Source organism: Anser anser (assembly GCF_964211835.1).
Source record: "Anser anser genome assembly, chromosome: 4".
Lineage (NCBI taxonomy): Eukaryota > Metazoa > Chordata > Aves > Anseriformes > Anatidae > Anser > Anser anser.
In genome coordinates this window covers 20,885,802-20,913,153 of record NC_139724.1, presented here as the reverse complement: position 1 = coordinate 20,913,153, position 27,352 = coordinate 20,885,802, and the positions used below count along the sequence as shown (strand labels likewise).

General features: G+C 40.9%; 2 protein-coding genes across 15 annotated transcripts in view; one reads left to right on the top strand and one right to left on the bottom strand.

Annotated features, from left to right (window-relative positions):
* Positions 1–8,192: 8,192 nt before the first annotated feature.
* SLC25A4 (solute carrier family 25 member 4) lies at positions 8,193–11,091 on the top strand. The gene is made up of 4 exons (XM_083834324.1): positions 8,193–8,407; positions 8,737–9,223; positions 9,771–9,911; positions 10,250–11,091. Exons 1-4 carry the CDS (start codon positions 8,297–8,299, stop codon positions 10,405–10,407), a joined length of 897 nt encoding a protein of 298 aa, XP_083690450.1. The 5' UTR covers positions 8,193–8,296; the 3' UTR covers positions 10,408–11,091.
* Positions 11,092–16,313: 5,222 nt separating this feature from the next.
* Positions 16,314–27,352, bottom strand: part of CFAP97 (cilia and flagella associated protein 97) — a 29,634-nt gene continuing 18,595 nt past the window's right edge. For all 14 annotated transcript variants that reach the window (XM_083834282.1, XM_083834280.1, XM_083834275.1 and 11 more), the window contains 3 exons: positions 25,539–25,807; positions 18,821–18,971; positions 16,314–18,152 (listed from right to left, as the gene is read on the bottom strand). In XM_083834282.1, the coding sequence (XP_083690408.1) occupies positions 18,025–18,152; positions 18,821–18,971; positions 25,539–25,807 (548 nt within the window). In that variant the 3' untranslated portion in view covers positions 16,314–18,024. The remainder of the gene's footprint in view (positions 18,153–18,820; positions 18,972–25,538; positions 25,808–27,352) is intronic.

Sequence of the window (27,352 nt, the reverse complement as noted above, 5' to 3'; positions counted from 1 at the left end):
TGCTGAAGCTTCCCTAATCACATTTTGTTAATATTTTGTGGAATTTTAACATTGCCTTTTTCAATTTTTCTGGAATTCTATCAGCAGAGGGCAGTACTATAACCTGGTTCGGGTTAAAAGCCCCTTCCATAGGGCTGGCTTTGCTGTTTATCAGGAAGGTTATTCCAGGATACTCCTCTGACACTGGGCACGGGCCCAGCACTTAGAGGCCCTGTCTACTTAGTAGGTATCTCTGGCTTCCCGAGTCGCCCCAGCTATGGAAGGCCATGGATCCTGGGTGCTGTCCCAGCCCGACCTATTCAGGGGAAAAATAATCCCGCTTCAGAAGGCCAATGCTAAAATAAACCCACGCTTGCTGGAGAGCGGAGAGGTGGCAGGGAAGAGGAGCCTATGTAAATGCGTGCTTCTCACCCTCTGCTGTAGGAGACCTCCTGCCATCCCCTTTACTACTGGTCAAACCTGAGAACAACCTCCCCTGCTGAGCAGTGCCCAGTAGGAGAAAGTGCACAGCTTTAGGTTAGTTTTCCCCTAAGCTGTGTCAGTGAGATCCCTGCTAGTCACTGGAAATGAGGGTGTTTTAGACGTGGAGGAGAAAGAGAGGAAGTGAAGAGTGCTCTGTTTAAGACCCTTTTACAGCAATATATTCATTCATACTTCCTTATAATACAACTGTATCTGCTAGATATATTAATTTCAAGCAATATGCCAACATTTATGAATGTATATTAATAGAGTATCCTCCTTTCTTCCTTATAACTTATTAAAAAAAGTACTAAAAGGTCTCTTTTCCCTTTGAATTCGGGACAGGTAGTGCTTCTCCTGTGCTCCGACCCTAGACATATCCCTAAAAACAGTACTGCCCTAAGAATGACTGAAATACAGATTATGTTTTTGTCACACTGAGGTAACATAGCACATAATCTAATTATTTCCTGACTTCTGCTTCCATCCCCATCATTTCTTCCCTCTCATATCTGGTACACCATCTCAGCTTGGCAAATTCAAATCCGAAGGAATTTCTGGAACTGCATGCTTTCTAGAGCGAGTTCTGAAGCAGTAAAATACCCCATAAACAGATCAAACACCATTTGCTGTTTTAAACAAGCCTTGGGTATCTGCTTCAAACAGTTCATGAAGAAAACTGCCTGGTATAACCAAGGATTCCAGCAGGTGGGAATAAATAAATAAATAAAAATAAAAATAAAAAAAGGGAAAGCTGCTACTGGTGTGCCTCTGCCTGTATTTTAAAAGAAATCTATGCCCTTTATCTCACTGTCCCATTTTATCAACCTCAGCTGTCACTAAGCCATTACTCCCACTGGCCTAATCAAACTACAGAGTGATACAACCATTAAATTGCCAACCTCACTTACTTCCTTTTATTAAGCTGATAGTGATTCTATGTCAGATGTAATATGTATGATATAGACAGAAAATGAATGAAGCCTTGTTTTGCAGAGAAATAGGCTTTTCTCCAACAGTAATCATATATTCCAATAACTTCAACAGACAGTGCTTAAGGTAAAATTCTAATTTATTTCCAGTCTTCTACTGAAATGACTTCTTGGAAGCTAACTATGCCTATAGACACTTTCAATGTTCTAGTTTTGATCAGTTAAATCAGAATACCGTATTTGCTGGAACAATGGCCATACTCCTTCCTTTCTAACACAACCTGAAATTAGGTTGCAGACATTATACATATCTATTCTTAACAACTACTATCTCTTGCTTCAATGTGGGGGTATTCCATTCACAGGGATAGCACAAGTGTGGGAGCAAATATGGTAAACTGTTACATGATCAGGCATATCTGACATATCTGATCAGGCTAACCTCTCTATTAACCAAGTCCCTCAACATACTTTTTACTAGCATAATCAAAGTACCTCCTCAAATGAAATAGCCTGTATCAGGAAAAGAACTCACTCCTTTGTCTGTACAAGTTACTTCTCTGTACTATAGACCGAGAGATGCATGTGTAGTTCTGTAAATCAGGGGTGTGCTTTTTCCATATCCTTGCACATAGTTACATTTTTAACGATGTGTGGTGTGGAGCTGACCTTAATTTGTCATATTCTTGCAAAGTACAGTGAGATTAATACTACATTTTATTATAAAAAATGTGTCTGGCATACATAATTAATGTTATTTGAGTTATAATAATAATGTATTTGTGAACGATTATCCAGTACATAAAGTGAGAAGAAGTCACTGAGCAATATTATTTGTTTATTCATTGCTTAATTGAAAATAAACTCCAATTCCTATTAAAATTGCTGTGGTAATAGCTGTTGTAAATATGTTTAACAGTGACATCTACACTTAATGCTTGTAATTGTTCTTGTAATACAAAAATATGATTACCTTATTTTGCTATTGTAATGCAGGTTATCTGACAGCACAAAACTGTGATTCAGTTAAAAATATATTGCTGTCAGAAATCTTTTCAGTGTGCCCTACCAATATCTGAAAATAAAATTAGTGTCAGCAAGAAAATTGTTAACTATTTATTTTTTAACTCTGAACAACAATGAGGTAGTGTGTGTAACACTGCACAGTTTTAGTAATACTTGTGTAGGACGTTAGCAGGTAACTGAATTGGACAAATTTATGCCAGCTAACCTCTTCTGTTTGACTGAGAGCATCACAAACCTTTACACAGCAAACCGGACAGAAGGCAGAATTTATAAAGCAAAAATAATTAAATTGGAAACTACAGTTCAAAGTTACCCTTGTTACAGTGGTTATTTAAATACAAAACCAGATTTCAGGATGTGCATTTCCCCATCTACCTACTTACACGCATTTGAGCAGACTCCTACTTCATCCACTTCAGCTTTAAGCTGTGTTACACACTGTGACAGCAAGCTGATCCTACTGCTGACAAAACTCCCTCTGCTTCAGGCTCAGTTCCAACTTCAGCGGGTTATCCTGAGCCTTTAAAATAAAATAAAATAAAATAAAATAAAATAAAATACGGTAGGGGTAAAAAAAAAAGACAAAACAACACACAAACAGCATTTACAGAAGAAATCTGGCAAAATAAGGAAACCTGCATTCATGCCTCACTCTGCCACTTGCTGACAGAGTGACCTTGAGCAAGTCACTTTGGTTTCCCTTGCCTTTTCTTCCCAAATGTAGTCCAAGGATAGGAAGTAATTATTCATATCAAAATATATACTTACCAAACAAAAAGAGTTAATAAATAGTAAATCAACAAGTATGAAGTCTAACAAATTGTTAACTTGCTTATATCCATATGACATAGAAACTGTCCACAATGCCTCTGATGAATGAGTTTACCATAATCTGGAATATGTACTATTTTCTTTGTAGCACGAATGCATTACAGATCAAACAAGGAATAGATTTTCTAAAGTATTGTAAATGTTTATGACAGCATCCATTAATTATTTACTGTAACGCATACCTGTAACATGAAACACAATTTTTGTTTTCAAGGTACGTTGAGACCTCTAGGGAAAAATTACCTACATTCTGAATCTAAGCAATATTGTTATGCTCCTTGTCTACAACATATCACATATTTTATTATACAGTCATACAGGTGAAATTAATTTCAGAGTAAACACTGACTTCTATGTTCCTTTTCTTCCTTCAGCTGCTCCTTGTTTCTTAAACGACCCTTCCTGAGGCCCAGATCTGAACCTTACCTCTTACTCTGCCTTTTTACCTTTAGTGACATTTGCTGCATGTCCGTCTCTCCAGCCCCACTCTCTCCAGCCCTTAGCATTGCTCAGCCAGCCCTCCTTGCCTTCTTGCTCTGTCCTGGCCATTGCACTCCCCTTCCTTCTCTTTCCTTGCTGCTGCTAGAAGACACACTTTAAATATTTCTTACAGGCCCCTTACATTTCATTGTCCACACATCCTGGATACCACCCCAGCTCTTCCTCTGCAGCTCCAGTCTCCTACAAGGACTTCCATTTCCCAATCCATCCCTCACTCTCACGCTTGGGGTGCTCCCAGTCCAACTTCCCCACCATCCTCATCACTCTTTTGTCTTCTTTTGAGCAATACCTCCGCTCATCTCCCCTCCGAAGAACTGTCAGCTGGCCACTCTGCAACTCTTTATAAGCTTTCCTTTGCAATTTCAGCTGCCTCTCTTGCCTTCCTCACAACTTCTCACACATCCTCATGAAGCTTCAGGTTCCATGCTGATGTCCTTGCCGACACCATATAGCAGACACCCCCATTTTTCCTTGCCCTGGCCTGATCATTTACTCTGCACTCATCACTCGGTGTCCCACTCCCTGAGAGGGCCATCCCATCGATGTGGTTAGCAGCAGCCATTGCTGTTTCAAATCTCTGTTGCCCCATCCTTCCCTGACCTCATTCCTTGCCTGCTATGTATTTTCTCATGTCCTCTCATTTGTGTTTTTTTTTTTTATATGATTTTCATTTCATCAGCTTGATATGACGTCATATAATCTCAGTCCTCTTCCTTCCGCCCCATCTTTCTTCTCCAGCACAGATCTGACTGTAGATTCTCTCTGCTTTTTGCTCTCCGTTCCTGTGTCCTGAAGTATGAAGTCAGGTTGTCATGCACATACCTCAGTCTGCCTTCTGCTTCATTTTCCTGGCCAGCCCATGATCAGGTTTGCTTCCTCCAAGAACATCTAAATGTCTCCCCTTCCAGTTGTGCCATCCTCCTCACTTTTTCTTCTACTTTTCCAGTGTAACTGAAGACCTGGCTGCTTTTCACCACTTTTAATGCTCTGTTATTTTTCCTCAGCTCTCATTCCCATTTGGCCTCTTTGGGCTGTCTTACTCTCTTGTAAAATCTCTATTTTAAGACAACTTGCTGCGTCTGCTGCTTCCACTGTCTCCGAGGACATCTGATATTGTTTTGTGCCTCTTCCCTGTATATTTTTAATTTTCATCTCCTCCTGGAGCATGAACTGAGCTATTATTCCTACTGTGATAATTCAGATGAAACTTTTCTGTTTCAACGCGATCTTCTCTGATCTCTGCCTGAAAACCTGAGGAGTCTATGAGGCACCTCCTCAGTGTGAATAAAACCAAGAGATTTTAATCTTTTCCCGTTCTCCATCCTTCCTGCTGCCTTCATTCATCGTCACCATGGATCACTCTCTAAGCCTATCATTGAGTATCGATCTCTGACCGGAATATCTTCCTAGAGTTTCACATATCAGACTGGACCAGTCAGACCACAAAATTAGTCTTCATTATGCATTTTCAAACTGTCACTCGTGTGCTTTCTCCCATGCTTTTCCTCTTAATTAGGAGGAACTGACCACAAACATAAACGACTCTTTTACACAGAGAGTTTACGGGAACACCACAAATCTTTCCTGAAAACAAAACAAAACAAAACAAAACAAAACAAAACAGAGCCACCTTCTTGGGACCTTGCCAACAAACTGTCCACACACCGCTGCCTGCGCTGGGGGTCAGCGTGGTTTTACAGCTTCCTTGTGCTCCCTCTTGTGTCTGCTGTCAGACCGAGACTGCTGACTTCTGAGAAAACGCTTTTTTATTTTGGGTCTGGCCTAGCCTCAGAGCTAGGGTTCCTAGTGTTTCAGCAATACAACTAAAGAAGGGCACACAATATTTAGTGAAAGTTGATCTCCTGTAGTGTTTCGAGCTGGCTGTTCACACATCAAAGCACAATGCAGTCACTAATCTCTTTTGAAAATGTAGATCTGGGTTACTATTTTTAGCTCAAAATTTTAGGAACAAATTCCAGTGTCTTTATGCTGTCAGCAGCACAGAGCATCCACAAACTCAGCCACTTAACCATTACTCTATGGAAAAAGGGTAAAAATATCAGAGCACTAAACACCAACTAATTCCATGAAAAAACAAGCTCCTTTCATTTATTTATTTATTTTTTTTTATGACATTTGACATTTCCAGATAGTAGAAATCCTTATCCTTGCTTGGTGGTGCTGGTGTTGTTAGCGAAAAGTCCTTTACAGAGCACATTTGATTTCCTACCAGAGGTAGTATAAAAAAGATTGATTGTCATACATGGGGAAGATCCAAAACAGGAATTTTGGAACAAAAAACAAATGAAAGAAACCAGGCAGAGCAGCAGGCACATGCCCTGGTCTAGCCCTGCTTTTAACACTGATAACACAGCTTAAGAGCTGAGTGCCCCTTGAAACTAGGCATCGGGGTTCTGGGAAAGGAGACCAGAAGCAGAAAAAGTGACTATTCACTTTCAGTGCATTGCTGTGCAGCTGTGGGTCAAGAGCATCACTGCTACAGAAATATATATCAAACTAAAGAGCTTCCGTGGAATGGGATGGTGATGTATAACAAGAACTTCAAAAACCAACTGGAATTATGTTAATGTTGAGGAGAAGCGGGTAAAACACCTTCCCTCCTGTGTAGTCTTGCTCCAGATCCTCCCTCCATATCCTCCCCAGTACCACGCTGCTGTCACCCACTGTCACCCTGCTGCCAGCAGGGCACTGGCACACACCTGGCTGCACACACTGAGGAGACCTCAGCAGGACAGACAGCCAGGCAGCAGCTGTGAGCACTGCCATCCCGTGGGGCTGCATGAAACCCGCAGCAGAAACCCTGAGATGTTAAAGGGATATTTACTTTCCTGTGAAAAGGAGACGCTAGATTTGGTGAGTGAAGTACGAGGAAGAAAAAGGGAAGGTCAAGAGCAGCAGGTAGCTACATATGTTAAACAATAAACCCCTCAACTCACACTCTAATTTTAGGCTTCCTGCTCGTACCCGCTTTCAGTCCTTGATCGAGAAAAAGGTCTCTTGAGGCGACCTCTCTTTCCATTTCTTAGAAGCAGGAAAAGGACTCCATCTGCTCTTGGTAGCTAAGGTGCAAAGGGTACTCTGGGATGTTACAGCTGTTGTCGGTTTCCCAGAGTTGAGGTTCATGAGAAAAGACCTCTACCTCAACAGACCCAAGAGCAGCAGAGGGCAAGAGAGCCTGCGGATCAAATTTACAGCCTTACTGACTCGTGCTAACATACACGTCAGCAAGAAGAGATTTGCTGTCCTGAAGGGAATGTCTGTTCGTGGAATGGCCGATCTTTTAGCACCTACATTAAGATGAATCCTATTTCCATTATTGATACTATATTACCAGATTAAAGCTGACCTTATTGCCCCCAGCATTCCTCAGCAAAACATTGTCCTACAAGACATCCAAATGCCTTTTTAGGGCAAACTCATCAGTACAATTTGCATGTAAGTATTTTGTGTATGTAAGGCTTTTATGTAAGTATTCCATGCAACGAAGTCACCCAACAGGGAACTACAAGCTCTTAGGGGTGCCAGCTAGAAAGAACACAGGAGAAGCCTGGAAAGTAACGAGGAAGGCATGTAATATTCATTTGGGACCGGTGCACTTCACTGTGTGCTGGGTGTTGAATGAAGGCAGGGTTTCACTACAGCCTTTACTGATCTTTCCCAACTGGCATGAGCCAAGCAACTCGAGCATTGCAGGGCACGTGCCTCCTGGAGTCCCTTCCCTCCGCGCTCTGGAGGTGACCGGCTGCGGCTCCTGTGGCAGCTCTGACCTTGCCAGGCTGAAACGAGGGCATGATGCAGGAGGGCACGCTGTCCCCTCTATGGGAAAGCCGGGCCCTGGGGCACGCAGGGATATTGAAAGACCTCGAGGCCGGCAGGCTGATGAAGGGTATTGAATAGAAAGGAGCTGTCCATGTCCTCACCTCAGGGAGGACACTCCAGTTTCTGGCTCCTGATGTGTCTGAGCACCCGCACAGCACCATGCCGCCTTCTGAGGGGTCTGTGCAGCCCATGGGCCACCTCTGTGGGAGGACGTGACAAGAGGGAGGTGTGAACCCCCACACGAAGTCAACGCTCAAAGCGCTTTTGCTTCTTCAAATTGACTTTATCCACCGAGCTGGTTGCGTCCTGCTTCTGCGAAACGGTTAACTGCGGTGTCCCTGCCAGGCCCCCCGGCCCCTGCGGTGCCTCCCGGAGCTATTAATACTGCAGGCACATGCTCTGGCGCCGCGTCCCGGGCAGCCACCAGATAACTTTAATTTGCCCTTTAAACGTCCCGAGCCCGCCGGCCCTCGCCGCGCCGAGGGGGGGAACATGGCGGCGCCGCCTCGCGCCCCCCGGCGGGGGTTGGCCGCCGGGGGGTCGCGGCCAATGGGCGCGCCCCGGGGGGACACCTCCTCCTATCGCGAGAGGCCGCGGGCTATAAGGGGGGCGGCGCGGGGCCGCGGGCCATTTGGCCGGCCGGGCGGGGAGGTGGGCGCCTCGCGGGCTGTCTCCGGGCGGGGGGTGACGGACCGGCTGCCGAGATGGGTGACCAAGCGCTCAGCTTCCTCAAGGACTTTTTGGCCGGGGGGGTCGCTGCCGCCATCTCCAAGACGGCCGTCGCCCCCATCGAGAGGGTGAAGCTGCTGCTGCAGGTGAGCGGGCTCGGGGGGCGCCGGCTGCCCTTGGGGGTGGCGGCGGCGGTGGTGGTGGAAGGGGGGGGTCCCGGCGGTGTGGCCATGCAGGTGGGTGCCGGCACAGCACGGCTCGTCCCGGCTCGGCTCGTCCCGGCTCGGCTTGTCCCGGCGTGTCTAAATAAGGGCAGGTGCTCGGCCGGCTCCGGTTACGCGGGAGCTGCCCGGGGCAGCGGGAGCCGGGCCAGGCGGCGGTGTCGCTGCCCTTGGGCCGGCCGTGGCGCGGGGTGACCGGTGCTGTGTCCTTCTCTCTGCCCTCCCTCCCCTCCTCCTCCTCTTCCTCCGTCCAGGTCCAGCACGCCAGCAAACAGATCACGGCGGAGAAGCAGTACAAGGGCATCATCGACTGCATCGTCCGCATCCCCAAGGAGCAAGGCATCATCTCCTTCTGGAGGGGCAACCTGGCCAACGTCATCCGCTACTTCCCCACCCAGGCCCTCAACTTCGCCTTCAAGGACAAGTACAAGCAGATCTTCCTGGGGGGAGTGGACAGGCACAAGCAGTTCTGGCGCTACTTCGCTGGGAACCTGGCGTCCGGGGGCGCCGCGGGTGCCACCTCCCTCTGCTTCGTCTACCCGCTGGATTTCGCCCGGACCCGGCTGGCGGCTGATGTGGGCAAAGGAGCGAGCGAGAGGGAGTTCACGGGGCTGGGCGACTGCATTGTCAAGATCTTCAAGTCCGATGGCTTGAAGGGCCTGTACCAAGGATTCAGTGTGTCTGTCCAGGGCATCATCATCTACAGAGCAGCCTATTTTGGGGTTTATGACACGGCCAAGGGTAAGAAGTGGATGGATCGGTGAACACGAGGGAAGATCCGACAAATAAAGGCCCACGAGGGCACGCTGCCCTGTGAGGACAAGCAGGGCTTGGCTTAGTACCAGTTCAGGTTGCTATTGCTGGAATAAGCGCAGGTGTTTCTGAAATGCATTTCTGCTTTCCTCAACTTGCTGCTCTGAGCAGAAGCCATGGGTTTGCAGTGTGTTTCCAGACACCTTATAGTTTCTCTCTTCTTCCTTCTGTTTTCTTAAGGCTTGTACAGATGGCTTGTTGCTCCTTGTACTTCATGACACAAGGAGAGGTTCTCCAAGAGAGGTCAGGAGCACGAAGTAGGCTCTATATCACAAAATCCAACAATCATATAAGCTCATTTCACTCATTGCACCTGTTCATGGTCAAATATGGACAAAGGGAGAAGTTGTAGGCATGTTCCTGTTGTTTAGGTTGAGCAACTCCTGGGGTTGGTGGGTGATGGTTCCTTCCACAGTCCTCTTTCCCACCGACCTTTCCCTCTGTGTTGACTCTCATCGTTTGTTCCTGATGACAGGTATGTTGCCTGACCCAAAGAATGTGCATATCGTAGTGAGCTGGATGATTGCCCAGACTGTCACGGCAGTAGCAGGGCTGGTTTCGTACCCTTTTGATACCGTGCGACGTAGGATGATGATGCAGTCTGGCCGAAAGGGAGGTAAGAATAAGTCTGCTCCTGTGGTGGTCTGGCACTGGAAAGTGTCACTTCATTGGGATGTAATGGGAGGTGTGGGTTATATTGTTACGGAAAACCAATGACCCTTTTATAGAAATCCTAATTAAAAAAAGGAAGGGCATTGTGGGTTATTTCTATGGTATTCATTTAAGAGGTTGAGAGTTGATTTGTTTTGATTTTCCTGTGGCAAATTAAAATGATGGTTCCTAAACTAAGCACTTAATTTCAAATTCTTGGTTATGCTTTACTTATTTCTTTATTTTAAAAATATAGGGAAGTTGAAATGGACTCTGCCTTCTGACATTTGTTTGTTTCCACAGCTGATATTATGTACAAGGGCACAATTGATTGTTGGAAGAAGATAGCTAAAGATGAAGGATCGAAAGCGTTCTTCAAAGGTGCCTGGTCGAATGTGTTGAGAGGCATGGGCGGAGCTTTTGTATTAGTACTTTATGATGAAATCAAGAAATATGTCTAAAACATAACATCATAATTAGTTCAATTGTTCTCAATCAACTTTTTTAAAAATTGTTGTGATGTAATGGACAACAAAATATTTCCTAGGGAAACTGAGAATGAAAGTTATGAATAGGATATCTGTTTGAGATGAGGAGGCATTTATTTAAAATTTGTCCACTACAGCACAGTTGCATTTTGTACGAAAATTTCTCTTAACATTTGTATTGGAACCTGTGTATATATTTAATACCCCTCCAAATTCCGGGTAATGCACTTTGTCTATGCACAAGACTTTGGTGTTCTACACCTAGCTTAAAATCTAATAATGTGAACTCTTAATGAGATCTTCAGAAATACCTAGTTTACTAAGTAATGTCTCTAGCTACCCAACAGCACTATGACATGTATGACATGGAATAAAATGTTTTCTTTTGAAGCTGTATTTTTGATCTGATATTAAGTATAAAGAATTTCTGGAAATATAAGCTATATTAAAACACTAGTCTGTGAGTTTATAACTCCAGCTTCTTCACTGACAAGTTATATGGTCGAGACCATAATGATGTTTTTTAAAACATACTTTGTAGAAGGTGGAAATACTGTGTCAAAAATGCCCTATATCTTCACAAAGCAAAAAGTTGTCTACTCTGATGTTCAATTGAACTAAAACTGAACTCATGAAATAAATTAATATATTCATGAACTCTTCCTGTTGTTTTCAGTACACTGAACACACTGCAACCATGTTCTTTAAGGTGGTGTGCTAATCAGCACACTAGTAATGATTGCTTGGTACTGGCCAACTTTCTTGGAAGTTTTCCAACAGAGCTTTAAGTAGGTAGGTTTGCTATTAGAATTACCACTAACCATTCTAAGGAAGTTAAGCTTGAGGATGCTGCAGCCACTTGTCACATAGATTAAACTACCAGCTGGCCTTAGCTGCTTTGATACTTTAAGAGAGGGCAATGTAGATGAATTGTTCTTGGTTCATAGTCAAGTCATTGATGCTTTTTTTTTTACTCAAAAAAGTGTTCTATAATGGAGTACTTCCAAATTATTTCACTAACAGTTTAGTTAACAACTTGAGATATTAATTACCAGGGAGATCAGAACATGCCCCATACAGAGTTTTTAAACTTCAGATGCTGGATTGTTGTGAATCCAATGAAGAACAGGCTGTCTAATGGGGCAAAGGAAGGCAAGTGAGTTGTTGCTAGCTCAGTGATTCAGTTAACATTTGTTTATATGTAGTCTATGTATCCACCTCAGAAAAGCAGTAAGACTTAAGCAGTAAGACTTAACACTTGCATAGTCTTTCAGTTAAATAGTTTATTTCAGCTACATCTTTTACTTCATGTGCAAAAGTGAGGTATCCCGAGGTGGTTTTTTTGACAAGGTTCTGGAGTGTCTATCACAGTACCCTAGGGGAGGGAAAAAAGGTGGAAACAATGTTGGAATCACACTAGACCTAGTGGAAGGTAAAAGGCCATGCAGTTACTAGTAGAACTGATGACTGAGCAGTGATGACTGAGCAGTACTGTTCTAGTGAAGGTGTTATCACAGCATGAAGTGGGATGTTCCTGCAGGTACCATAACTGCTGTAAGCTGCCTTTCCTTGAGCATCTCATGGTATCTAATGGTATTCTTGCTATACAAGCATTGCTTGTGCGCGTGAAAGCTGGAGCAATTCAATATGCAAAAGCAACATAATGCAAAGAATATTATCCCTTACTGTGAAAATAGCTGACTTTAGAGTTTAAAGGGAACAAGTCCTCCCAAAATGTATTTGTGCACTCTACCTTGGTTAATATTGGACATTACTATCATAGGACCACCGCAGGGATACTCTATGAAGAGTCATAATTGACTAGTCAGATGAGTTTTGTAAGTAGAAGAAAATGGAATGCTACAGGATTCATATCTTTGATTAGTTCCAGGTTCTGTGCTTTGGCATCCAATTTTCCCTTTCCTCTATTTGAAATTAATTTCTTGTCAGATGCAGGTAGTCCCAGCTCTGTTACTTAGTGTGATGGTTTAAGTGTGTTTGCTGTAGCTTCAGAACAGCACCTCTGCTCTACCTGAAAGCAGGAATGAGATACTAAATATTATACGGAGGCAACATCTATCCACATGAAGAATAGAAACAACTGGTCCAACAATTGTAGATTAGTTTTGATTTTTGAATTACCTAAACAGGTAGCAATCACTTTTGATTGCTCACACAAAGGAAGTGTGCATGTTGGATGAGGTCTGATGTATTTCAGCTTCTTTGCTTAAATCACAGTTTTCGACGTAGGGAGACAACTTCTTCCTTGAACTTGTAGGCTTCTGCTCTGTTCTCTTTTTTTCCTTTCTTTTCCTCCTATGAGGATCAGTGCCTCTTTAAATCTGGTTTAGTCTTTTCTTCTCCCTTCTCTCATGGTCAACATCTAAACGCTTCTTTAGATATGTGGTATGTTTTCTTCCTGGTAGTAAATAACCAGGGTTGCAACCTATTGAACCATATGATTGTGAAGAAAATCCAGGTGCTTACTGCAGTAGTCTTAGAGACCTTTACCTGCTTGCTTCTGCCCTTTCTCTTCCTTTTCTCCTTCCTCCACACATTCCTAATGGTTCCTTATGAGAAAGCCTGCAAACACACTGTAGCCATTCATTTCTCATTTACCTCACTGACAAGGTTGCTTATGGCTTTTGGATGTTTTAGAGACGATCCTAGTTGGCTACAACAATACCAAAAGCAATGTCAAACTGTAATATAAAAAGGTACCACATTTTGGGGGCAATTTTATGCGTGAATGACTAACGAAAGAATTAAGAGGAAGCAAAAGAAATTTCAGATGGGTCTAAATAAAATAATGATTGAAAAAATATATATTCTGGAATATTCCGGAAAAAATCAAATGGCATAAACAAAGGGAAAGTGAAAGCTATTAAAAAGGAAAGCGAGGAACACCGATACAGGAAAATCGCACTGGGGGAAGAGACAGTAGGTAAAATAATACATTATGAAAACACAGGCAAAAAGCTCCTTATTTCTGCTTACATGCTTATGCATATACACAGGCTGTGGCAGATCACAGGCAGTACTTTCCACTAAGATACTTCATGTACGAGCTCAAAACTGTCAATTAAATAGCCATTCCCCTGAGAGCAGCACCGATGTATGTGCATGGCACTTGGCTTAACACTCGCTGAAAGTTTAAACTAAAAATCCAGGCACCAGCTCTGTAAAGCTGGCAGGCAAGTTGATTATTTTGCAGAGTCTTTTTACTACTACAGTCAAATGAGCCTGGGCCACAGACAATACCCCTGCCTCGATCCATTTGCACCTCACAGACAGGTGCACTGTAAAGTCACCATCAGAATCACTATTCCCTTGTTTCCCTTGTATCTCACACTTGAACACAGGGAAGCCTGTCCTGAATAGCCTGCTAATATACTCTCGTAATACGGGAAGACAAAGCCCACCTGCCATCTGACATATACGGTACTCCTCAGTCCAGAAAGCGTGCTACCTGGGGAGGGAACCGAGACACGCATCTTTTGGATGAGAACAAGGTAGGACCTTCAGGCTGGCTCTGAAGGATAAGCATCACTGAAGAGCACAGAGAGTGGGACTGCAGAGAGCGAAGGGAAGAATTTACGACCACAGATAGACTCTTCCCTACCTTTCCGAAGGTGAAGACCTCTACTCTCTGCCCTACATTTGTTATGGAAGGAGCAGCCCTCAGTTCTTAAAAACAAAGAACAAACAGAAGAGTTTAAGGCATGCTGAGGGGCAGAGCAGAAGGAAGAAAAAACTCCATACAACCTGCAAAGTAATTCAAAAACCAGAAAATAATGTGCTGGGATGCCAGTTACTTTTACCAGGATAATCTCAGACAGAGCCTCACTAACCAACCTAGGATACAAGGGAGAGAAGCATCAAAGCACATTTTCCTGCTCGTGCCCCAGGTGGGGAAATCTCAGCCCTGTCTGACCTTTCTGACCTTTTAAACAAGAAAACTCTCTCAATAGCATACTCTAGTTTTAAGAGGCACTGTGGGGAGAACTGAGACTTTTTTTTTTTTGCCTCAAGCTCTCACCACTTAACACAGTGGAGAGAACAACGATCAACGATTTTCCATACATCAGAGCTTGCAACATAATAAAGAATGGCATTTTAGGTGAATAACACAAGTGGTCCTAGAACAAGAAGTGACACAGCTGCAAGGATCACTGTTGGCAAATGCTGTCTCATTTTGGCCAGGTGGAAAGTTACCAGGAGGTGTATAGAAGCTTACCTGACCAAGGGATTAGAACCACGTATCCTGAAGACAAACCAGAACCGCATCACGAACATCAGCAATCCTTGCTGGTATAATGAAACATGAAGCTGACCTCAAACAGTCTCAGTCCTGGAAGACAGCTCTGGACTTCTCACTCACCAGGTGGAAGTGACATGCAAGTGACATGCTTTATCCGCTATTTTGCTCAAGACTTTGAGCAGGCAGACACTACAGATTGAGCATCAGGTGCAGCATACCAGATCCACAAAATAATCCATTTCCCTGCGTAAGAATAAGAAAATAAACCATTTCCCTTTTATACCCCTCACCATCTGGCTTGCTGATATATCACAGTGGAAATACCCGTCATCACCTGCATATGATGCAGGTTCTAGAAGGGTTGATATAAGTGACCTCACTGCCTTGATCTCTACCACACTGATGTGCAGACTAGGCTCCAGAGAAAAGCAGAAGCTCTCATCTGCCAGGTGACTGAATGAGCTGCCCAGATTGGGCAGGCAGGAGGCTATTTTTGTCTATTGACCAGTGAGAACAAGGAAAAACACTCAGATTAAAGTGTTACCAGCGATCTGTTAAAAGGAGAAGTCTCAAGGCTTTTTACAGGGGTTTATCCTGAAACTCAGTAGTTGACAATCAGGAAAACACAGTCCAGTGCTAAGTCTGCATACGCCATAGGAGATGACATAAAAGGTAGCTAGCCATTTGATTTGGGACAGTGAGACAAATGCTCATCTGAGTGAGGGGATAATAGCAGAGATGCCTCAGGTTCTTCAGTAAAGCCTACAAACAGTCTACTAGAAGACAGGCTGTGGCACAGAGGAAAGCCCGTAAACTCTGTATGAGAAATGGCCTTGTGTGATTCTACCAGTTTAGCTCAAATCTCTTGGATTCACTGGAATTAAAATAGAATTCTAAAGGATTCAGCAGTCTGCTTGGGAAAACGCCCTTCCTATTTCAGCTATCCATGCAGGAATACATCATCGCTCCCTGTTCTTCTCATATAGCCAATCTCAGCTAGGACCTTCATTAAGGCCTTCGGTGCTGCAGAAGGGCTACACAGCAGAACCCAGTTCCTGGAAGAAAGGCAGCCCACAATGAAGCATAGACACCTCCAGAACAGAAACGTAACAGAGGCACCACAGTCCATTTCTCACTGCAGTGAAATCAATGCTCCAGTGTTGTCACTCAAAATGAGTACCTTGTCACTTCAGCAAGGAAATTGGTCTCCATCTGAAACTATGTCAACTCAGCGTGGTGGCTTGCTTTAAGTAGGAAGAGAAACAGTTTGCATTTTGTTTGAAGAAATCTTCTGGAGGGGGAAAAAAAGGCAGAAAAAAACAAAGTGACAACTTACAGGAAAAAAACAAACACAGAAATAAGTCTACCAGAAGTAGAATTTGTTGCCATAAAAATCTTGATGAAATTATCTAATTTAATGAAGACTGTCAATATGGCTTATTTAAAGCAAAAACCACCCCACTGCACCAGTCACTAACAAGAAAAATGTATCAATGAATAAAATGATTCTTTGCATTTTCCCTGACTACAGGTAGTAGGAAGCATTGCTCCAGTGACATCCTTTGCAATTTAGTATCAAACGTCAAATTCTTCAAGAAGTCACTGCATTGACAAACACTTCATGTTAAATATTTTATTTCTTATGGTTTACAAAAATGACATATAAAATTGACAGTATTTCATACCAAAGTTAAATAAGATAAGAAGCAGCGATTAGAAGTAATCTGTTTTGTGAATTCTTTTACAGAAGAGAATTATTATATGAACATTCAGAAGTATTTAAACTCTGTTATTCACATTCAAGGACAAAAATCTTTAAATAATGAATAATTTTAATTAGCACAAGAGTACAAATAAATACAGCAGCACTATGCAAAAAAATGCCTTACAGTCCCTATCAATGAATAATAATTGTAATAAAATCTGTTTGCCACAATGCTGCTTAAAATTAAGACTTCATATATTGTCAAACAGCTAAATTTGATCTGCAGATCACCAGGTGCAGAAGCTCTGCCAAACTGTCATACAGGACCAAGCGAAAAGCCTATTACAATGCAGAATAACTGAAAGCTGAAGCTCTCATGCAAGCATGAGCAAAGAGTGACAAATTATTATTATTTTTTTTTTTTGTAAGGCCAAGACCTGGCATTATTGAATACAGCTTTTTTCCTTATATATAACACAAAGATTTCCTGCATCTCTCCTGGGAAGATGCTGGGTAAGCAAGCAGGGTTCCAACAATATCCATGGACACTGGCATCATAATTTATGCTCTTTATAAGACTACAGTCCTACAAAATAAGCTCACTAAAAGTTTGCCTTCATGTATAGAAATAAAGCCTATTATGTACTACTTGCCAACAGCATTAAACTTTGTTCCCCTTATACATGGATGTTTGATAAGGAAGCCTGACGCTACTACAAATATTTGGTATGTGCATAACATTAAAAATAGGTTAAGAAGCATAAGATTTTTTGTTTTCAACATTTTTTTTTCAAATGGTGATTAACAGTTGCTTTCAAAAGCAGATGTTGAAGCTTCCTGCAGCTCAAGCTTTTATCTCCCCACTGAGAAGGGCAAGGGTCTGCAAAAGAAGGGCCATGAAATATTTCCTTTGCTTACTGTTCTCTAGCTTGAGAAGTATCTAAAACTGACTCTAAGAGTCACTCTGAAACTGTTTTTCATTTCAAACTTCAGTCTCTGTTACCCAGTGGTGTTCAAATATCATCAGATGCTTCTTTCCTACGCAAAGGTCCCAATACAACTTCTAAAATTCTCTGGAAGAGACACAGTCTTGAGTACAAAACAAACGGTCATCACCTTGAGTGATCTGCAACCACAGGAGAACAACACCTTCTGCAGCCTCGGTATTCTAATTAACCATGCAGGAATATACAATCCGCTTTTCATCCCGTTATGCTGCTGTAAGAGGAAGATTCTTTCAGTCATATGAACATGACCTAAAAGTTCAGAAGACTTACCTAAAGCCAGGATGAAAAGCGACAATCTAGGAATTAAGTCCTATAGTGTAGCAATTCTGTCCTTCCACATCACGGATACAAATTCCACTTATAATTGGACAATAAAATAATAATTAATGATTTCTACTGTATGTTTAAATACCTCTCTTTCATAAATACTTCCTCTTGCAGGAAACACTGACTGAAGTGAAAGTGTTTGCATAAAACAATTTTATATGAAATTATATCATATACAATGCATTTTTAATCACTAAACAATGCAGAGAATATTTTTGCACATAGAATTTACAAAAGCACTAAAAATAGAAATCTGAGGAACATCTCAGAATGTGAGGCATAGCACGCGCTTATAACCAAGCAGCACGAACATTAGTGGGCTTAGGTCTCTGTAATGCCCCACCAGATGGGTCAGAAGTGTTTTTTTCAGTCTTCTGGCTCATTGTACTTGGTACAGTGGATGCTCTTGAAGTGCCTCCTGTTAACACACACAAGGAAAAAAAAAAAAGAGTAAGAACGCTTATGCTGGGTATATCAGAAAACTTCATGGTGTATTATTACTGTAAAAATCACTACCACAGTTTCCAGAAAAACAAAACACTCACTCACTAAGTTGAATCCAAAACCAACATTGTGAGTTGTTTGTAAATAGTCAGAACAAAAAATTCAAGCACATGCCATAGTGCAGTGGTTCTTTAACCTGACATAGGGATGGATCCATGAGGAAACATGACCTACTTCCAAATACTACACACACAATTTCTAAGAGAAGCAAAGCTACTATCAGTAGATTTACATTTTCTAAATAAGAATTTGAACCTTTTTTTTTTGCTTTGTCCTTTCAATAAAAAGCACTGGCAAATTGAAATTTATTTATTATTATTACTATTTTTTACAACGGTGATTTTTTTCACCTTCTTGGCAAAGATTATTAGCAAGGTGATTTATTAGAAATTTAGAATGGTAAATAAACAATTCACACAGTCACCGTATTTTTGGTATAATTAACAATATCAATTTAATGACCTCTGTATCAGAAAAACACTTATTTGCTTTTCTTAATAATAAATGCCTCATAATTCTGAATTATGAATGAGAGAAACACCTGTAAAGAAATGCTAGAATCTGCAACTTCAGAGTACTTACTAGAAGGGCTAAGCTGGCTGAAAGGAGACTTTCCTCTTTTTACAGATGGTGAAGAACTTAGATAACTCATCTGGCGCTGATAGTCCATCAATTGCTCAGAACGTCTCATACCAGCTGTTGGTTTCACTGCTTCCAGTCTCTTCAGAAAAGCCTTAATATCAAAGAATAGCATCATCAAGAAAAAGAATGAACAAGAAGCTACAAAACAAACATTCAGAGACTGCTATTTCGATTTTAACTGAAAAAAATAAACCCAACGATTTTTAGCGTTTCTCAACACGAACAACTCCACTGGTGACCAGCACATGCTATTCTGCTCACATAGAAGACTCTTCTCATTGCAATAAAAAGACAGTGTCCATTACATATCATCATTTGTGTTGAGTACATCTTTGGTACCCCATAGTACACTGCACATTATGGTAACTTGAAATGACATCTATTTGGTGAAGGCGGCAGAAGACAAGATGAGCTCTTCTATTCCTACTCTATGTCTAACTCTAGAAGAATAGAGGGGTAAGTTTTGGGGAGGATGAGAAGTTTGTTTTATTTTGATTTTTGCTTTGCAAGCATATTTAGAACAGTTCCCCAGAGAGAACTACCGACCTCAGTCCTGTGAAAGTAATTGTAAAAAGAAAAGCACAATTAGATATTATTGATTTTGGATTTTATGTACATCTTTTATCCATAATGTACTTTTATGAGGTTATAGTTGAAATTGTTACAGACGTCATTTCCTCCTGTTGAAGTTAACCCTGGCACTCGTGCAGCAAACATCATATCAGAACAGTTACTTACATAGTATTTATAAGATACACAGTTTCTCATACTTCCTAACTACTTACTCTTGAAACAGGATGCACTGATTTAAGAATTTTCCATAATTTTTCTAAAGAAAAGAACTTTGTGGTGGCAAAAATTCAGAAGGACTCTGCTACATACAGCTTCCAATCAACCACCTCACATCTGTAATACATCCAGCCTCCAGTGCTTGTTTTTCATAGATCTATAAATTCCCTCTGCTAACTTAATTTGAATTGATGGCCTACAAACATTTGGCAGTGACACAACCATCATCAGGGTTATGACATGCATCTTATCAATGAGAAACAATGCAAACTGCAATTACACCAACCTCCAAACTACTAAAAATACCTCTGCTAATTAAGGATGTATTGTTTAGATGCATACTTATGTGGTAGACATCAAGAATCTGTCTAACCATTAAACTGCACTTTGTACAAAATGATTTTTCCCCCCCTCTTCATCTGCCCCCAGGTCCTGTTTAGGTTCTTTGCTGTTGATAGTTCCTTTTTTTGTGCGCGCTTTTGTTTGTTTGCTTTAGAAGAACAAAAAAAGACACAGAAAATGACTTGGTAAATGGTATAGTATTCACAAGATGTCAGTTGTCATCGTCTAATTGTAATAGGAATCTGCAAACTCTTGGTAGTTTATGCATGGGGACTGGAAACCTGCAGTGTGCGAGAGAGAAAGGACAAGCCATTTTGGCTCGGACGTAATATGTCACAAGTGCTTGCATCAAGTGCCAGCCAGTTCACCGTCAAGTGGAAATACCTAAGTAAGCAAAAGTCAAAGGAAGAACTTCAGCTAGAAATAGCTCTTCACCGAAGCCAATTACAGAACACAAAATGGTAGACTTGTCTCTAAACGTTACATCCCACATTTTACACACAAGTTATCACCATCTCCTAATATACCTACATGCATATAGACTTGCAAAGATTGTTTATTGTGTTAGAAATCGAAGCTCTCAAAATGTTCAGCTCATTTGCAAATGGGTAAACTGAATTGTAGAAGCAACATTCTTTTTCCTGTGAAGGTCAAGCATGTTTCAAGTCTGCACTCCAGCTGTAACAGCCTCACAGAATTTGCATACCTTGATATTGTAGTAATTTCAAGCTTGATTCTGAACACATACATTTGCATATGCCTATTTAACCCCAGTTTAAATACAATTCTCTGCTTTCACTTTTACGCCTATATTTTGACAAGCATTCAGTCCTGATTACTAAAGCAAAAAGCAGACCACTCTCAGTACTAAAACATTACCTTCTGAACAGGTTAAGACTGGATTTCACACAATCCTTAGATATTAAAAGAGCAGATACATCTTATGTGGTGCTTAAAGTGGTTCCCTCCCTATTCTAAGAAAAGGGAACTAGAGAACAGCTCCTGTGGTACCCCTACCCTCTGCTGAGTATTGTACCAAGCGCATGTTCATTTAAACACTATTTGCGGTTGTAATTTTTGTAGCTTGGAGAAGGGCCTGCTGCATACAGCAAAGAACTCATCGACACACTGCCATGGCAGCCCTGACCTACAAGATCCATAAACCAGATCTAATCCAATTCCTGTATTTTTACTAGCAAGCCTTGTGGTCTTTAACTGAGGAACTGCCTTGTACAAGTACATTGAACAAATAAGATTTGTTTTCAATTACCCATTTAAATCTGCTAATTCCTTCATTACGTTCTCCTTAAAACACCATTTTGAGAAATGGATTGCAGAATACTGGCACTTGCTTTGTTCTGAAGTGCTTAATCTCTGTGGCCTTAATCCCGCACCACTAAAGCAACAGAAATTTTGTCATTGGCCTTAAAAAGCAAAGAATCAAGTCACATGACAAATCTGATCAGGAACATGTCTTGTTTCTGAACACCTGGATTAAGGAGAAAAATGACTAACAGGCACATATATTGCAGGGATGCCATTAGCTGCTCTTAATTACATTGCAGCTGCTCAGAGCTCCTGGTTCAAGCTCAACAAGATTACGTTAGCATTCAGCAAGTCAACAATTTTCACTACTGTATTCCCTATTCCCATGCAAAATGATATAATATCATTGATGATTTTCAGCTTGGCAAAAAGCCTCCCAAAGCTTCTATTTACCTCCATCATCTTCTCTTATTATGATACTGAGTTTACAATAAAAGCAGAATAATAATTTTTAAAAGGTACAATCCCATAAAGCATTCCTGCACGATTATCTTCCAGGAAGAGGATAATTCTTTGTAAATCTAGGCATCTGGACACAGACTAGTATCCGTAAAGACATTAAAATACATATTGTCAGTGACAGAAGGAAATGTACCATTACCAACAATTGGGGAACAAAGGAACCTGACACCATACTAAAAGATAGCTGCTATATGGGAGGCTAAGATAAATGCTCTTAGTTCAGCTCTGGGCATAGCAGTAGTACACTAGATCTAATTCTAATGCTGTCAGGAAAAGAAAAAAGAAAACGGAAAGAAACTCAGTATATACTTTTCTACAGCTTTTTGAAGAGAAAAACACAGCACTCCTAAACTGAGTCCAGAGAAAAGGTAAAATATGCCACTTTTTCTTGTTTTACTTTGCTTTTTAAATGTGTGAAGGCTTCAGTTTCACCTCCTTTGAATCCTAACCAGCTGACTAGTGTGCCTTGACAGCTGTTCAAATTTATTTATATTATGCCTCCTCTAATGTCACTCATATTAGTGACCACACTGTCCCTTTGCAGAGTCCAGGTGGGGGAGGGTGAAGGAGATAACAGTGCGTTCAGGGACAGCTTTTTCTTCTTTGCACAAGGATTTGCAATATTCTTCAACTCTCCAGTTGAATTAATTAGCTCTCACCTCACAAACTCTAAACATCATTATCCATCAGGTACTTCAATCTAGAGAAAAGTCTTTTTAACTGAACAACTAGCATGCTTGTCTGCGGTTGGCATCCATACAAAGAAAGTAAGCTAAGAGTACAAAAAAAGGAAAAAACACAAAATTGAGTAGCGTGCTAAATAACCAAAAACCTTCCTTCAACCTGGCAATTAGTGAGTCTTTATTATAATTATCACAGCAGTGGTCAGGAATCTTAAAGCTAGGTAAGGAATCAGCAGACCGTAACAGTTTTGTTCACAAAAAGCCTATAGCATTAGTACTATGATTGCAGAATTGCACTACACGTGCACCGTCTTTTCCACTAAACTTCAAGTGTAAGCTTCAAAGGTCACTTGTCCCCTAGGAACTTGGGCTGAACACAGCAGCTCAGCTCACTTCAGTCATCTAACACACCTACATCCTAGTCAGACGATTAATAAAGCAAACAAAACAATCAAAAAAGCCAACCATTAGACCTTAATTACTTCTAAGTTTAGATGAAGTGATGGAGAAATGGTGCAGTGGCTGCAAATCTGTATTTAAAGGCCTCCAAGCACCTACCTTTATACACCAGTACAGATTTTGCACCACACGATAAACCACTGAAGTTCAAATAACGCGTAGTTCCCAGCCTATGAAGCTCAGTATTTTATTTATACTGGCAGAAATCGTGATTAACGTGTAGCAATACGGACACGTGTGTGTCGCGCGTAGGTTCCTTTCCAGTGCAGAGGAGACAAGGCTAGGAGTACCTTCAGGCACGGCAGTAGGATGTTTTCTCAGTCAGCAGCGTCCTCTACTGGCAAGAGCCGCACTCTGGTCGTGCTAGCTCAGATAAACGACCAAAAGCAGGTTCCGCTTATGAAAGAGCACAGGCACAAGCAGCAAGTACAAAACCGTGATATTCATTTTAACAGATCTCTTGCTAACTGTGTGTTCCCGTAAATAGCTAAATCGTTGACTTAGAACTGCTGTTCTTCAGAGCGATGCATCTTTTTATTCCTTCATAGCTGTTTCTAGCAGAGTCTGTGGGAGCACTGTATGTTCCCTATACCTCCCTGACCCCTCTCACAAAGCTAGAGAGCAAACTGCTTTGATTTCTCTGACTTCCTAATATTTGAATTGCTTTCCCTGCATCAGCCTCGATGCCAAATGCCTACACCAGAGATCAAGCTGCCTTTCTGCTAACAGTAAATAAAGGCATTGCTCCGCAGGTGTTTTAGTGGAACAAGGGACAGTTTTACCTAGACAAGGTATTAACAACAGGAAAAGAAGTTATAAAAAGTGTAATCCACAAAGGGGATAAAATAAACAGTATGTTACAACTGCGCTGCTCCAGGTGCACATGTAATTTAAATTTTTGTGTGTTCAAACAGAATTGCTCAAATGTTGAAGTAGTGTTAAGTGAAACATTAAGATGTGTTAGTGAATCACTCTTCAAAAAAGAAAATACATCATCCTGAGGTTGGTGGCATGAATAGACCAAATGTTTTTATAGTTTAAAATAGCCCGACATTTTAACCTAAATTCTAAGGAATTATTTTGAAGTTAAACATTTGCACTCACGTCCCTGCAGTAAATGCTTAACAACAAAAGCATAAATGAGTAAGTAACCGAAAGATGTTATTTCTTGGACTACAAGCAACCACCACTGATCTCTAGAATACCAAACTAGCAAGATGTGAAATGACTAGCAGTATTTACCTGCGCTGGATTTTTGATCCAGAAGTTGTAAAGGCAATACATTATTGGATAAAGTGTTGCAATATTTCAAAACAAAGTAAATGTGTGGCTTTGAGTAAAGAGAAGTGTATTATAAAATACTATGTGCTTTAATATCAAAGCAACTATCGAATCAATATTGCATATTACTTCCAGGTGGTATGTGGCTGACGCAGCACTTCCTCTCCACAGCCTAAGAATACACTCTGATGATCAGGGTCCATATGGAAGAGCAAGTCCTGCTTCCAGCACTTCCAACAAACAAAGAATAACCATCTACAATGCATGAGGAAAGCCCTCCTACCACCTCAAAACCACTGAAGCCTAAAAACATATCCTCCCTTCCCCACAATGAGAAATATCATATATCTGTAATACACATTTGTGCCAAATTCCTTCAGTGTGTGAAGTTCTTTTGGTCACCTGTAATCTATAGTTTCCCACTTTGAAAGTTTTAACTACCTGGATATCTAAGATGGAAAAACTAAAATGTAATGGATTTTTCTGAAGTGAACTAGACATCCTCCACATTGAAAACTGTATTTGTATAAAAGGAAATTGCAACCTAGTAAAAGAGAAAGAGCAAAGACATGACTTCCACTATAAATTTTCCTTAACTTTTAAAAAAAAGTGAAAAGTTTTTTTTAAAAAATTGTTTTCTTTAACTACATTTTATCTCCTCTTCCAAGACATTAATGAACAACTAGATGGTATGAAAATGTCATTACCTGTAATACAATGCAACCACTTAAAATCTTATTAAAAACAGTATTATTTGTCAGCTCTGCTAATATCCTTATAAATTAGTCTGAATTTCTGGTTTTCACTAAAATAAGTTATTGTGATTGCCACATACATTCAAATAATGTGAAAAGCTGAGCACTAAAAATATTAAAAATGATGGATAGCTGTAAAATGATTGAAAACCAAAACTGACATCTACATGGTATCCTCCGTGTTTCAAATATAATGGGTTTGATGCTATCATATTGATTGCTTTATTTTTTGCAAGCCTGTTCTTGACTAGTAATTACGATGCATGGAGTAGGATGAATAGAATTAGACTGCTACCCAAAATTATGAGTGCATAAACAAAAATTCCCCTTAAATTGAATTACACTAAAGTAGAGCAAACTCAAATAAAGAAAAATCTATTTTCATCTGGAAAAAAAGCATCTGAACAATTACGCAAACAGCATGGTAATGAGAACTCACTGCAGACTTACTGCAGTAAAGCTACAAGTGCTGCGTAATCAGCTTTGTAAGTATTTAGCAATGATATATCTGACAATAAACAGTCCTCAATTTACCGATCCAAAGCAGTTCTTAGAACTCACCAGGTTTTCTCTTTCAATCCTTTGCTGCTCCTTTTGCCTGTTGAGGGCGCTGTGGTACAATTTAGGAGGTGGTAGAGTCGACTTTTTCAGCGTGGTACTCCTGCTCCTTGGTTTTGCAGACTGTCTGGACAGTTCTTTTAACAGCCTTTGGTTTTCCCGATCGATCTGTCTAACTTCTTCATTTGTAAAAGAATAATTTTTCCTTGTTCCTCTAGGTGGCTGATCAATGGTTATTTTTTGTTGTTCCTTCTTCTCCAACTGTAGAAAAGCTTTAAAATGGCAAAAAGTAAAATAGATTTAAGAAACAAACTTGTGTTCTATTATTAGGATTTATTTACAGGCCTGAAAAACCCTGGCACATTTTCCCTCCTTCCATTTGAATTCCACATTTATGCATTTCAGGATTTTTCAGGGATGCTCTGTTGTCCTCAATACATTAATTTTACACAAGTTTCACCACAAAAAAAAAAAAACAAGTCTAATTTTGGCTTTAAAGTTCAACTACTTCCTTTTCACTAGCAACCCCCTTCTCCCCACGTAGAGCAAGTAATTCAGAGGAATTGAATGGATACAACGAGCAACTGAACTTGCTGCAAGAGCACTAGAAATATACACACATTCTGTGTTTGTGATAAATATATTTGTTATTTAGGAATAAGAATGTAAATCAGCTTAAATGTGCATTGTCCTTTTTTCTATATGGTCAGTACTCCTGATACCCTTTCACTGCGATCGCCCCGGCCTCTACCATCACCAGTATGCTTGCACTATTTCTGCATTGACACAATATGCTCAAACTTCCATCCTCAAATATTTATTGTAGTTCCTATGGCACCAGCAATCAGAATAGGCAATTATATATACACATGCATATATACATATATGCTAATGGGGCTACTGTTACACAGCACTGTAGTAACATTGCACATAATCATCCTAACAGTGGAATCAGCTGTGGTACCAACACAAACATAAGTTTTCCAGTCAATAGCAAACACAGCTTCAGAAAGCCAGGACTAGAAATAACTCACAGATCCAAGAATTATACCATAAATGAATATTTAGATGTTTGCACATGGAAAGCGATTTACACTTTATTCCAAAGATAGATATCTATCTCAGATGAGGAGCAGAACAGAAATGGTATTTAACATAGGAAACTGACATTGAGGAAGCAAAACTCAGAGGCACAAAAAGCATTTCTGGAAGTGATTTTGTTGTTCGTTTGCTCCTGAAGTGATGCTACATCATGCTGGTACAGGAATCGCAAAGAGAAAGACAAAAAATAAGTTTAATGGATGGAGAGAAATAAATGAGCATATGTAGCAGAAGAAATAACTAGCGTTTGGCAATTTAAAACAGATATTAACCCAGTTCATGGGGTTTCAAGACAAAAAGCAAAGAATGCATGCCTAAAAATACACAGCAAAACAGACTTGTGCTTTCACAAGATAAGGTAATAACTGGCAAGCTTCATTCTCAGCCAGAGGTAGTTATGTTTAATCATAGTTTCACTAGAGCTTAGCTATTGACCTATTCCTAAGCCTTACTCAAACCACTCCCCACACCACTCCAGTGCCTCCAGAAGATTCCCCTGACTTTACCCCTACAAGCCCAACACATGCAAAGCAGAAGCTCTGAGCAAAGCAGAAAGAAGAAAAACACATGACAATATTTCCTCAGGAAACACTTCCATGTCAGCAATTTTGGGGTGAGGGACTTTGAGGCAGCCATTAATAGCTTACAAGCTTCAGAGAACAATGAGCATTCTTTCTTTGGAAGAAAACGGAAAAAAAATGTTACTGCAGTATCTG

Excerpts from the sequence above, each read along its gene's own strand:
- SLC25A4 (XM_083834324.1), top strand. The coding sequence starts at position 8,297 with ATGGGTGACCAAGCGCTCAGCTTCCTCAAGGACTTTTTGGCCGGGGGG. Across the intron at positions 9,224-9,770 it reads GGTTTATGACACGGCCAAGG|GTATGTTGCCTGACCCAAAG; the intron begins GTAAGAAGTGGA and ends TCCTGATGACAG. Across the intron at positions 9,912-10,249 it reads GCAGTCTGGCCGAAAGGGAG|CTGATATTATGTACAAGGGC; the intron begins GTAAGAATAAGT and ends TTGTTTCCACAG.